This window comes from Cynoglossus semilaevis, chromosome 2 (assembly GCF_000523025.1).
Source record: "Cynoglossus semilaevis isolate Cse_v1.0 chromosome 2, Cse_v1.0, whole genome shotgun sequence".
Lineage (NCBI taxonomy): Eukaryota > Metazoa > Chordata > Actinopteri > Pleuronectiformes > Cynoglossidae > Cynoglossus > Cynoglossus semilaevis.
In genome coordinates this window covers 12,938,680-12,951,018 of record NC_024308.1, presented here as the reverse complement: position 1 = coordinate 12,951,018, position 12,339 = coordinate 12,938,680, and the positions used below count along the sequence as shown (strand labels likewise).

At 40.0% G+C, this 12,339-nt stretch overlaps 2 protein-coding genes across 2 annotated transcripts in view; both read right to left on the bottom strand.

Moving 5' to 3' along the window:
* Window positions 1-94: 94 nt before the first annotated feature.
* Window positions 95-3,418, bottom strand: LOC112488564 (cadherin-1-like). The gene is made up of 3 exons (XM_025065401.1): window positions 3,176-3,418; window positions 719-838; window positions 95-317 (listed from the first exon to the last, which is right to left on the bottom strand). The coding sequence occupies exons 1-3, from the start codon at window positions 3,227-3,229 to the stop codon at window positions 117-119; spliced, it is 375 nt and encodes a 124-aa protein (XP_024921169.1). The 5' UTR covers window positions 3,230-3,418; the 3' UTR covers window positions 95-116.
* A 2,086-nt stretch (window positions 3,419-5,504) lies between these two features.
* LOC103399868 (desmoglein-3-like) overlaps window positions 5,505-12,339 on the bottom strand; it is a 16,069-nt gene continuing 9,234 nt past the window's right edge. The window contains 9 exon segments of the mRNA XM_017040445.2: window positions 5,505-7,931; window positions 8,009-8,311; window positions 8,418-8,551; window positions 8,895-9,134; window positions 9,567-9,788; window positions 9,872-10,014; window positions 10,545-11,043; window positions 11,046-11,088; window positions 11,202-11,387. Of these exon segments, the coding sequence (XP_016895934.1) occupies window positions 6,717-7,931; window positions 8,009-8,311; window positions 8,418-8,551; window positions 8,895-9,134; window positions 9,567-9,788; window positions 9,872-10,014; window positions 10,545-11,043; window positions 11,046-11,088; window positions 11,202-11,387 (2,985 nt within the window). The 3' untranslated portion in view covers window positions 5,505-6,716.

The following is a 12,339-nucleotide window of genomic DNA, read 5'->3' as shown; positions in this document are numbered from 1 at the left end:
CATGAGAATCTGCTCCCCTTAAGAGAGAAACATTTCTAGTTAATCCCAAATGGCTTGATTTTTGTTTTTGTTTTTTTTTATCAGTGATTGACAAGAAGCTTGTTGAGTAGAATTGCTTACAAGTAAAACAATACTACAATACTACATGTAGAACTGCTTACATTATAGGATAGGTATTTCTCACGATCCAGAATGTCGGTGATAGTTACAAAACCCGTATCATGGTCGACCAAAAACAGGTTAATTGGTGGTTTGTTAGCTCCTGGTCCAGAGAGGTAATAATCCACTTTGCCCTTTTCGTCGTTATCTGAGCGAGTCTGCAGCAAAAACACAAACAACGGTCACTTTCTGGTCAGCCTTCATCACACTTGATTTCACTGCTGTCCTACTGTATATCTCTGACTATATGAATTGTGTTGTTGCTTTTCAATACACAAATAAAGGCTTTGGCAAATCCTGATGTAACCCTATCCGTACCTTACACCCATCTGCCATTCGGACTGCACACCTATTGCTTATCTAATAGCATTTTAATTTATTTTTAAATACAAATAGTGTTCTAAATATATGTTGTCAAGACAGAATAATGTTAGGTTTACAAAAAAATATTTCAGGAAACTAACCTGCTGTATCACTAACCTAATATTTGACATTCACTACTGGAGCTCATTTAGATTTCTAAACATTTCTTTTTGGTATTTAAGGGGAAATATTTCACCTTGGCAATGAATTCCTTGTGGGTGTAGTCAGTGTTTTCCATCAACTTGGCAGGAGGAAGAATCCACTCTCTCTTCTTCCGAGACTTTGCCTCCATTTCCTGTCCTTTTGCACTCAACATCTAAAACCAGAAATAATCCCACCCCGATAATTAGACGGCACACAGGAAACAGGTGGGAGAAAATTATCTCCTTGTTTTATATGGAATCCAGGTGAAAATCTAACATGAACATTTTAAAAAATGTCTTTTTCTTCACTCTACGTCCTAAGTAAATGATTGTGTTTCTACACAGGATGTCGTAAAAAAGAGCATGAGGCCATCGCTCTTAGTAACAATCCGTTTTATTCAAAAATAGTAAATGTAGAAAAAAACCAACAACATGTTATGTACATGAAGAGAGCCACAAAGCTGTTGTTTGTTCTAGGAGTGACATTCAAGTCAACATTTACAACAAACTCTACTGGGAGGGTAAACGCTCCAACACTCAGTGTGAAGTGACAAACAAAGTAAAAGAAAACAACTTCTCTTTTTATGTATGAAGACCCTGAAGGCTGATGACATCAGCACAGTCATCAGCGAACTGACAGATCAGTTCATCGACAGGTCTAATCATCCGGTGGCTCTGAGGCAATCGTTTTCCCTCTGCTGTAGGTCAGCCGTGCCACCAGCCTTGGCAGAATCATCAGAGCCTTTAAATAAACCACTATCACCAAACTCCCGGGTCGTGAATCCGTGACTCTGATATCATTGACGCTGCAGACGACATGACTTTCATCTAGTTTTTTCCCACAAAGACTTGTATCTTCTCTTCTTACTTGTTCAATCAACACTTTTTATGCACTGTCTGCTGTCGATTGCTGGTGGAAAAGCCAGGTTTCATAAATCAAGTCTCAACCTCTTCAATGGGGACTTTTACAAATAAACATGTTCAAAAAGGTTATAAATAAACTAATATGGCCTCTGGTTACTGGTTAGTTAGAAAAATGTTTATTTGGTAAATAAATTGAATTCAATTCAATTTTATTTATAGAGCACGTTTCATACACAAGGCAAACTCAATGTGCTTTACAGTTCAATGGTTAAAAACCATTAAATATCAAGTTTCGGTAGTTTCATGGCGAAATGAAAAAGTCGTTGTTAAATTCTCCACTAGAAAATTATTTTTGAGTTGAGGTACACTTGGATTGCAGTGCATTACTGTATCAAACTCAAGGCCTGTGTGTCAGTTGAGCTCGTCAAGTCATTTCAAGTTGTCTGTGAAAGTCATCAAACTGACTTACACAATAATAATAAATAATATAATAAAATAATATAATAAAGTCTATGCTGTCTCAACAAATACATTCCAGGTTTATGATCTAAGGAACGACATCCCTTCCCTGGAATGTAGTTTTACCACACGGGCGTCTAACGCTAAGTGAAACATCAGTTCAATTTTCAATGAAGACGACGGGCAATTCAAAATTAAAAAAAATGGGCCAGGACTATTTATAGTTTTCCAAGTGCAGTGGATTCCCGAGATACAAGTCTAATCCCTTTTACAACATCACTCTTGTCTCGATCCACTCGTATCTAGATCAAATTTTCCACATTTAAAAGAACTAAAAACCAATTCATTTGTTCCAGCCCCCCAGAAATATACCATTCATTTCCCCTCCTAAACATCACAAACAGATATAAACAAATATATTGATAATATAAAATAATAGTAACTAAGAAAATATTTTATATTTTTGTTATAAAAAGTATTATATAGGGTAAAAGGGAGTAACTAAGCGAGGATAGAGTGAGGAGCACGGTTGAACATTCGTAACTAGATATTTCCTCGTATCAGGAGCTAAATCTTGCAATAGTTGTAGACTATGTAGACTAATGAAATACATGAATTTCAGGAAGCTGGTATCTAGGGGGTCCGCTGTATACCATACTGCTCCAGGCACTACCTTATGACTGTAGAGAATAAAACAAAATGCTGTAGGATCATGTTTTCCAGATATTCCCATCATGTAACTCAGCTGTAAGGGTTGCAGCCTGGTGTTTAACTGATGATGCATTTCATTAATGGCAGTTTTTCTTTATTCCTTGTCCTTGTATAACCTCACTCTCAGTTTGCAGTGCACAATTTCTAGGATGTGGCATCATTATTCTTCACCAGTGCCAACTTGTTGCACTCATGTCAGTTTTTTACTCACTCCTGTGAACCAGCAGACGTGTTCCTTGTTTGACAGATTAAAAGTCTCACTTTTTGGCCATTCAGTTTTTTACCTTTTTTTTTATGAGGTTATATAAAAAAAATTTAAGAAAATTGTCAATGCATTGCAGCTTTCACTAATATCTATTGTTACCATGAAAATCACGACCAATCAAAAACCCTTTCATCCATTTACGGTTCCCTAATTTGAAAGTGCATCAGTATTCACACAGGTGCAGGAGCAGCGGCAGGAGCGCAGTACTCACCATGTGCAGCAGGAGCAGGACCAGAAAGCTCATTTGTAGCCTGAGTCGAGCCATGAGGACTGGGACATCAAAGCATTTGATGTCAAGGTCCGTCTCAAGACTAAAGACTAACAAGACTAAGCCCTTGGATCAAACTGGTTAGCCCTAAATTATATCTGTTTAGGACACACCTACGTATGTTTTAGCTCCATAGCCCTTCCTCCGCTGGACTTGACGTATCGATACACCTGGATGCAGCCAACCTCCACCCACCTCCCTTTACTGTATGTGTGCTGCAACTGTCACTGTCACAAAGGCGTGTCTGCTTGAAGCTGTAAGGGTGTAGAATTTTGAAACATCTTGACGTCTGGCCTAAGGGTTAGAACCTGATCTAATGTACAGGAACAGACAGGTATCATGTGGTGCAGAAACACCACTCTAAGACGAAAAGGAATCTAATATCACAGCAGAATGTCTCAGTTGACTAACCTGGTTTGTGCAGCACAAAAGTGGACAAAAACGCAACAATTAGTACACCCCCGTGCCTCCACAGGAGGTGCTATAAGCAACTTTACATCTGTGTTTATACATGGTCCGATGGGTGACACGGCGCTGTAAGGAAAAACCTCACACATTCTTTTGTAATGAGCACTTTTGTTCAGTGTATCGTCTGCATATAGTCTGAAGTTTAAAAGCTATGATTTTTCTTTCATATCGATTTCTTATCGATTATTTATGGTGTAAATTAATCCAAACGTTCTTGAATGATCATTTTATTTAAATTTAACTGTATTAAAATATTTTGACAGTGAGAAAGACATGCCCAGTCATAAAACACACCCCTGCTTGCAGCGCTTTACATTCTAGTGAACCTGAAAACTGCAGTACTTGTTTTCCTTCGATAATAAACACATGACGGTTTATCAGGTTGATAAAAAAACGACTGACAGAACGTTGTGTGGAAATGTGGTTATGCTGTTACACTAAGCAGGTTGTGAGAACCTATTAGCTAATGCGTTGACTTTGATAAAATTATTTCCACCTACTGGTCAGTACTGAATAAAGGTGTGAAAAATACAAAAAGTTGACGATAAATGTCAACGCAGGTCACCAGAGGTACTGCAGCAGGACTTTTATGATACAATTTTGGTTTCTTTGAAGGCTCTGGCGTACAGAAACAAAAAGTATTAAACAATGGTACTATGAGTTTTACTGTGAATGGTTGTTTATTGTTTTTGTACATGGCCAATGTGTGGCCAAGAATCCCTAGGTTTCCAGTAGCGCCCTCATCTGGGCAGTACACATGCCACAAACAGAGACAGGTTTATATGTAAACATCAATTACACCTCACTGCCCCTCACTGCTGCTCAGCCGTCAGTTACTCACCTGACATTTTTAAAGGCTGTGACTCGTCCATCGTAACAGAACTGATTGACCAATTTAACCCCCCTGGTCTACCTAAGGTGCCCGCGGGGTAAAAATAAAACTAGTCAACAAGAGGGTCAAGAATTGTACTGTTACTGTGCTTTTTGAATCAGTTACACTTGACATGTGTGTAATGACGATAACTTTAATTAATTAGATTTTTAGTTTTACAGTCAGGTCGAAAGGCAGTTGCAGATGCACTGAGAAAAACGTGTGGCTGTAAATCTTCAGATGAACACAGACTAGTGATTTAGTGCCTTTTGAACATTCTGTCAGACTGGTTTTTGAACCGACTGTTTTTCAGGGTTTTTTACATGTACTCGGTTTCCTGGTTCTGGTGAGGTTGACTCTGAGTCAAATTTACCTGTAAGGGGCGATAGAATGTATGACGCAATCTTAATGCAACATCCCCCAAATTATACAAAATGGTAAATGTAATGTAAGAAGCATCATGTAAAAATTTATATTTCAAGTTACCAGGTAACTGTCCTGGTGACAGACTTTTCCTGGGCTTAATATTTTACAAACACAGGTGTGCTTCGAGTTCTTAGTTTGTACTTAGTAGTTCGTTCCTTGTCTGGTTTATGCCTTGTTCCTGGTTTTGTGAAGAAGTGAGTTTTTGTTGTTTTGGCCTTGCACTTTCAAATAAACTACCTGCACTAGAAAGGGTCTCTCCAGTACTGCATTTGGGTCCCACCTGCTTCCTGCCATGTCGATGGTGAATCCTGACAGTAGACCCTGTGTGTTGTCGTCTGCAGTTTTTTTTATTTTTTTGCTTCCAGCGCCCCATGTAAACCAATGACCTCCATTCAGTGCCCAGTTTGTACCAATGTGTGCCAATAAATTGGTGTTTCGCCCACATGACCGAGCTAAATATGAACAAAATGTGAAAACCAATATAAAAAAAATCTAACAACACAATTCTATGTACGGTGACACATTTATTCACAATAGCCAAGTAATGGGACTGTAATCACAGGTACTATGTGATAGGTAATATAATCACATTCTCACATTCATGTGAGAGTTTTTTGGTCAAACAGCTTCATTTTCTCTCCACATTTTGAGCCAGAAGTTTTTCTGATTTGTTCGTACGTGTACCTAAGTACCCAAACATTGACTCAACATGACGTTCTGAACACCATTCTTTCCTCTCCTTCTAATTTAGTGTCAACAACACAATATCTGCATTCCAAACACATTGATTCGTCATCCACCTCTAAGCTCTATTAATCCTTGTCAATCCTTGTGTCAGTCATTCACCAACAGCTTTCACATTTTCCTCTTTTACCCTTTAAGGACTCCTGCCAAGTGTATCAACCAAGAATCTGGAAGAGGTCCAGTGTTTGCAGAACTCAAGCATTTTAAATCCAGCCACACCCTTTGCAGAATTCCACCCTAACTCTTCTTTACCTCACATGGCATCTGGTCAAATTCTACATCAAGTAAAGAATGTCTTAATTCATTTTTACAAATCCATTTGTCCACTTCATAACCTCCAACCTGACATCCTGGACCCACAGTTGACAGGTTCAGGTCTACTCACAAACCACTGCAATTAATGAATACAGCCGACATATTCGATTCCAAGGCAACACCCAACAGAACCTGCATCCAAAAATATTCACATTTCCATAACATAGGTCTTAAATTACAAAGACCTTTTGGAGGCTGTATACTATATGGAAACTTGTACCAGTTGTGACTTCTTTTGCATTCCTATCTTGCTGACATTGGACACATTTGGTGTTTGAGGGAACATCACAAAGCAATATCTATGACAGAAAAAAAAAGAAGCCGTAGGAAGAGGGGATGGCCTTGGAGCCTAATTACCAAAAATATAAGAAAAATACATATAACATGAGGTAAAGATCAGATTTTTCTTGAACTTGTTTGTCTGGAAAACATTTCTCCTTTAAGTTTGGATGGTATCGCTGCCACCTACCATGACTTCTACTTCAACCACATGTTGTATCATATAATCATCATCATAGTTGCTCATCAATCAATTGACGCCTGCTCCGTCACTTGATACCTTTGGAATGGTACTTTTAATAATTTCCTGTCATGAATCAGCTTCTCAAACCTTTAACCCTTGAGATGTTTCTGATTCTCACATGGGACACTCTCTGGAGATTAAATCTTCAGTTCTCTAACCTTGACTGTTTTGCCTGTTCCTTGATAATGAGGTATAGATGTACTTTCAACAGCCCTGATTTCTCTTTTTTCTAAAGAAACTTTATGAAACTGATTCACACCAACTGTCCCAACACTAGCCACACTTTGTTGCTCAACACCAACTCCTAAAGCAGTCATTGGTCCTAATCCCATTGGCTCCGGCAGTCCAACCCACGTTTGCCCAGTTTGATTTAAAGTAATAACATTCCCGTCTTGAACCACAGTGTGACGTGGCAGAATGCCACTCACACTTCCCAAGGCCGCTGTAACTAATGTCCCCTGAGGGGAAGCGGCCTCTTTGACCAGTACAGCATCTTTGGGTGAAGAACCCTTAAAAGAGGCTGAACGCTTCTTTTTCTTCTGTTTTACTATTGTATAATTACCGTCTGGATTTGGCCCCACTACCTTCCAGCCATCCACACTGGGACCTCCTGGTACTAACTGCTTAGGGCTGCCTACATTGGTAGGGCTACCAGGGCTTTGAGGACTCTCGACTCCTTTGGAGAGTAGACCAGAGGATGACTTTTTGGGTAGATTAATTCCAGGAGGACTGTGGGCTCCACTGACTACATACAGACCCTGGTAATTTGACCCAGGGGTCCCATCTGCTAGAAGAACCGTGGACTGCAGCTGGGGGTTCACCACATATTGCACCGGCTGTAGGACAGAGTTGGTTGTATAGTACATGGGCTGTTGCTGTAGGACAACAGTCTGGATTGGCATAGACGGCAAAGTAGAAGAGTGATGAACGTTAGAGGAATGGTTAATATTAGCAGAATGGTTAATGTTAGCAGAATGACTGAAGTTAGTTACGTTAGTCTGAGAAAGTGTCGTGGAGGAGTGTTGCGTCGGAGGCAGTTTGGGGGTGTCAACAGTGGTTACCTCATTTTCTACTCTTGTATTCATATTTTTCATGTCAACCGTGTGCTTAGTTTGGGACTTAAAAACTGGCTCAGATGGAAGAACTTCTTTGAATGTCGTTGTTGATTTAGGCGTTGGAGGCAAACAGATGTCGGCCAGAATCTTGAACTTTGTCCCCAAATCGTTTAAGAACTGTAGGTCATTGTCAGACTCCAGGAGGCTGCAGCATCCCACTGAACCAGCAGGGGAGCCTTGACCTTCATAATTAAAATCCAACAAATCATCCTTCACTGCCTCTGCAAGAACTGCTTTCTGTTAAGAGAAATAGAATAAGTAAACAGATGAGTAAATAGATTAATGTTAGTAAATACAAGGCAACTATGCTGTACCTGTGAAAAGTAGTCATGAAGGTAAGTGTCAGGTAGAGCCATGTTCTCAAAGATACCCTTGGTGTTACCCAGCCTTTGACGCAACAGTCCGGTTTTGTGGTTATAGTCCAGGTAGTCCGTCTCCAATAAACTCTGACTGCCTTCCCAAATTTTCTGAATGGTGTCATTGTAGAATGTTTGATGATTTTCCACAGTACCAAATTCTCTTATGGTTTGTTGCTGTTGATTTTTGTTCAGTGTTTGTCCCCCGTCAACATTGTTCTGCCCGCCCAACATGATTGGAACACTTTGGAGTGGAACCTCCTGGAGAATAGGAAAGAAAGTGTCACTTACTACCTCGTAATGAATATATATACAGTATATATATATATATATATATATATATTGTCATTCACTGAAAGCATCCCACCTTGTCCTCGCCTATGCCTTCGGTGTGGTAAGATATAAGGTGCTGTTTGTTGTCAAATGGAATTTCTTTAAAGTGATCTGAAAAGATTTTGCCTTTTCCTCCGCATTCACAGAATAGAAGGAGGAACGGAATGACTGTTGAAAAAAAAAACAAGACAGAAAGATAATTAAAAAGTTAAATTTACACACAACACGATGGTAATAAGTAAAAGTGATTCAGGAGTCCAAAAACATTTACAACAAACACTACACCAATACAACAACAAGCTACAGAAGTGATATAAATTGGTAACACCTATATTTAAACTTGTTAATTTAAACCTAATGCTACTGTTCATTTTAAAATGATAATGATACCTGACCTGATACACCAACTTACGCAAGTGGCCTTGAGAGGAATCAAATGAAGAAAACAAGTTTACCAACATATGTTTGTGCTAAAACAGGGTAAAAGTTTGGTTCTCCAAGATAGACTCACACAACAGTAGGCACAAGGCCATGAAGAGCAAGCTGATGGCCGGGACAGAAAGTTTTGAGGAAGTAGCCGTTTGTCTCTCCTTTCTTGGGCCACAGTGGTCTGTTTCCACACAGGTGCAAACCTCAACAGTGAAAACTTCTTTTTCTGGACAGGAGAGACCCTGAGCATCAAAGACCTCCAACTGCAGCTCATAAAACCCAGGCCACAGGGATTCCTCAGACTGGATCAAAGCACTTGTTTCTAAAGAGACAGCAGAAGAGAGATGGCTGTTAAACCAGCTTTACAACAAACATGCCTTGCAACATGTACAGATACAGCCCCCTAGATACCTCAACAGTTCCATGACTGGAGTGATCTCCCTCCTTCTTGTGGGCGTGTTTATGTTTTCCACCAAACCTGCATTTTCATTAACTAAGGCTGAAAATGCGCTGATCATGTGGACTTTACAGGTTATTTGTGGACAATTAGACACACAGACTAATTAGTGCTCTTGCCAAACCAGTGGTTCACGTCCCAGTGGTAACCATTGGCCTTTCTGAATAGGATTTTCTCCAAGCACCCCAGTTTCCAAAATGCAGAATGGAGCTTGTGTGACAATTTCCCTAATGGAAATGTAACCTAATAGCCTCCAAGCAGGATTTTGCTTCCAACTTGTCTTGTGATTTTACTCACCATTGATCTGTCCCACAGTCCAGCTGCCTCTAGTTCCCTCAGGTACAATTTTAAAACTGAAGGGAGCAGCGTTTGGATTGGCGTCGACATCATGACCGGTAACGATGACCGTTTTTTGGTTATCACATAGGCTGTTGTGGCTGGTGGTGAGGGTGGGACAGTGGTCATTGGAGTCCATGACTTTGATGGCTAGGGTTCCCGTTGCAGTCTTTGCTGGCATGTCTGATAAAAGGAGTGGTCATTAGTCCCCCCCCAAAAATTAAAATAATAATAACACACTTGGATTATCTTGGATACATACATACCTTTACTGATGGCCAGAATCTTGGCAATGTAGGTTCCATTAACCAAGAATGGCGACTCTCGGTCTGGTGCTTTGTTGAGTTTAATCTCTGCTGTTTCTTCATCCACCGTAAACCAGTTGCCTGGATCATAGGCTTTAGCATAACTTAACAACAACAATACACATGTCAATAAAGCAATAATAATAATAATAATGACAATAAAAATAACACATTTTATTTCATAGCCGCCTTTCTCTCACCCAAGGACACCTGCAAAAGTATATCCTATAATTAGTAACTGTAACAAATGAACTGTTTCAGTAACCAGATGTAACCAGATGTACAAAGGGATGATGTTTTAATGCTAAAAATTAGGGATGTCTGATAACATTAGCTGACTAGACTAAAATAAATCTGTCCTCTGGTGGGTGCCTGGCAGAAAATCATTGAGAATCACTGCTTTAACCCATCCTTAATCACTAGGCCACCACTGCCTGATATATCGGTATCGGTTGATATTGGAATCAGAAAAAAGTGTTTAAACATTATCAGCATTTCGTATATCGGCAAAAAGTTAATAAAAAGATGTCCTTTATTAAATTCCATCAATACTGCATTATTGTTTTTGATCAACTATTCCGGGCAACATTAGAACAATGTGCAAGAATATTTCCAACACCTTTATGTGACTTACTTTACATCCTCAGAAGGTTCACCCGTGTCTGGATCAACTGCAGCATAAGTGGTGATCACACCGTCCTTAGGACTGTCGCTTGGATCTTCTGACACAGGAACAACCTTGGTTTCTGGGACAAACGCTGGATCCTCTGGTAAATTATTCACCGATATCTTAATGGGGTAACTTTGGGCTGGTGCTTTTGGCTTGACGTTTGCTCCTGGATTGAGTCCCACTCCTAATCCAGTCCCAAGTCCAGGATTAAGCCCAACTCCAACACCGGCCCCAAGGTTGGGATGGAGTCCTACATTTGCACCCCCTTCAACTCCTGCCTCTCCACTCAAATCAACCCCAACCTCTGCGCTCAAATCAACCCCAACCTCTGCGCTCAAATCGGCCCCAGCTCCAACTCCAGCACCTACCCCAGCACCTACACCTGTTCCAACACCCAGAGGACCACCTTCTCCAACCTGAACTCCCACATCCAATAATGTTGCACTACCATCCACATTTCCACCAGGATGCGAAGTTCAATATTTTTAACATTTTCAAAATCCACAGCCTGTTCGGTCCAGAAGGGAAAACAAGAAGAAACAACAGCTAATAAACTGAGAAAGAAAAGACCAAAAGTCCAATAACGATATACCTTGATATCTGTGGCAGAACTTCTCGTACCTTGATCAGCTTCAGGATGCCCTCGTTGGTTTCCTTGTCTGTCTCGATGGAGAAGAGATTGTCCTCATTGCCTTTGGCGATTGTAAACACGGCTAGCCAGTTGTCCGTGTTGACGAGGTCGTCGTCCAGAGCTTTGATTTTCATCACCACCACATCTGCAACGTTTTCATCCACTCTACCAGTGTACTACAAATAAAGTAGAATTAAAGTTTGACTTGCTTAGCACTGATGATTTAATGCAAAAAACCCAGAACAATTATATGAAAAAAATTAATATTACTTTGCACAGAAAATTAGGTTTTGCTATATTTTACCAAAGAACTATTTGACTATATAGACTATTTGGTAAAATAACAGCAGATTGAATTGTGTTGCTCTAAGCACTGTAATACAATGTAATATTACCATTTTGCCATACCATTATACTTCAAGTGGTCTGAGAAAATGATCTTGAAGTAGAAAAATGCACGAGTGTTTCAGGTTTTTCAACAGCGCACAGCAATGGAGGGACGTTTATACCATGATATTCTACAGCTAAGCTTCAATTTTTTGGAAGCGTATTCTCGTTGTTATTTCCGCTGTTGTTATAATTGTTGTTGTTATTGTTGTTCTCGCATTTGCTAACAATATGCATTTGCTTCCACTAGTCCTGGATTCAGTGATTCCTTAAATTTGTGGTTTCTGGTTTGCTGTACTGCACTCTCGAGTAGTAAGTATACCGTGATAAGGCAACAAAGGACAAATTGAGGTGAAGTTTACCCTTTGTCAGCTGGGACTGAGTCCAGCTTCTGCTTTGACCATTGAATGAATGAAAAAAGTGGGTGAAGAGTTGACTGTTGGTTTGTCCACACAGTTCACAAGTCCAGCAATCAATTTCTGGCAGTAGAAACAAGTGTGTGTGTGTGTGTCACTTAATGGGTGACATACAGTGTTTCCTAGTATGAATTGTTAAAGAAATATTTTTATTCACAAAAAATGATGAACTCAAGTTTACTCAGTCAACAGCTGTAGGGGGCGGCCCCTTTCTACCTTAAACCATTACATTCATCACAGCAAAGGTTTTGCACCAACTGACTGTTGGGTAGGTGGGAATGAAAGAGAGAGGGGGGGAGAGAGAGAGAGAGAGAGAGAGAGAATT

Bases quoted from the DNA above. Each gene is read 5' to 3' on its own strand.
- LOC112488564 (XM_025065401.1), bottom strand. From the start codon at position 3,229: ATGGCTCGACTCAGGCTACAAATGAGCTTTCTGGTCCTGCTCCTGCTG. The intron at 839-3,175 runs GTGAGTACTGCG...TTCTGGTTTTAG, and splicing joins TCCTGCTCCTGCTGCACATG to ATGTTGAGTGCAAAAGGACA. The intron at 318-718 runs GTGAAATATTTC...TTTTTGCTGCAG, and splicing joins ACAAGGAATTCATTGCCAAG to ACTCGCTCAGATAACGACGA.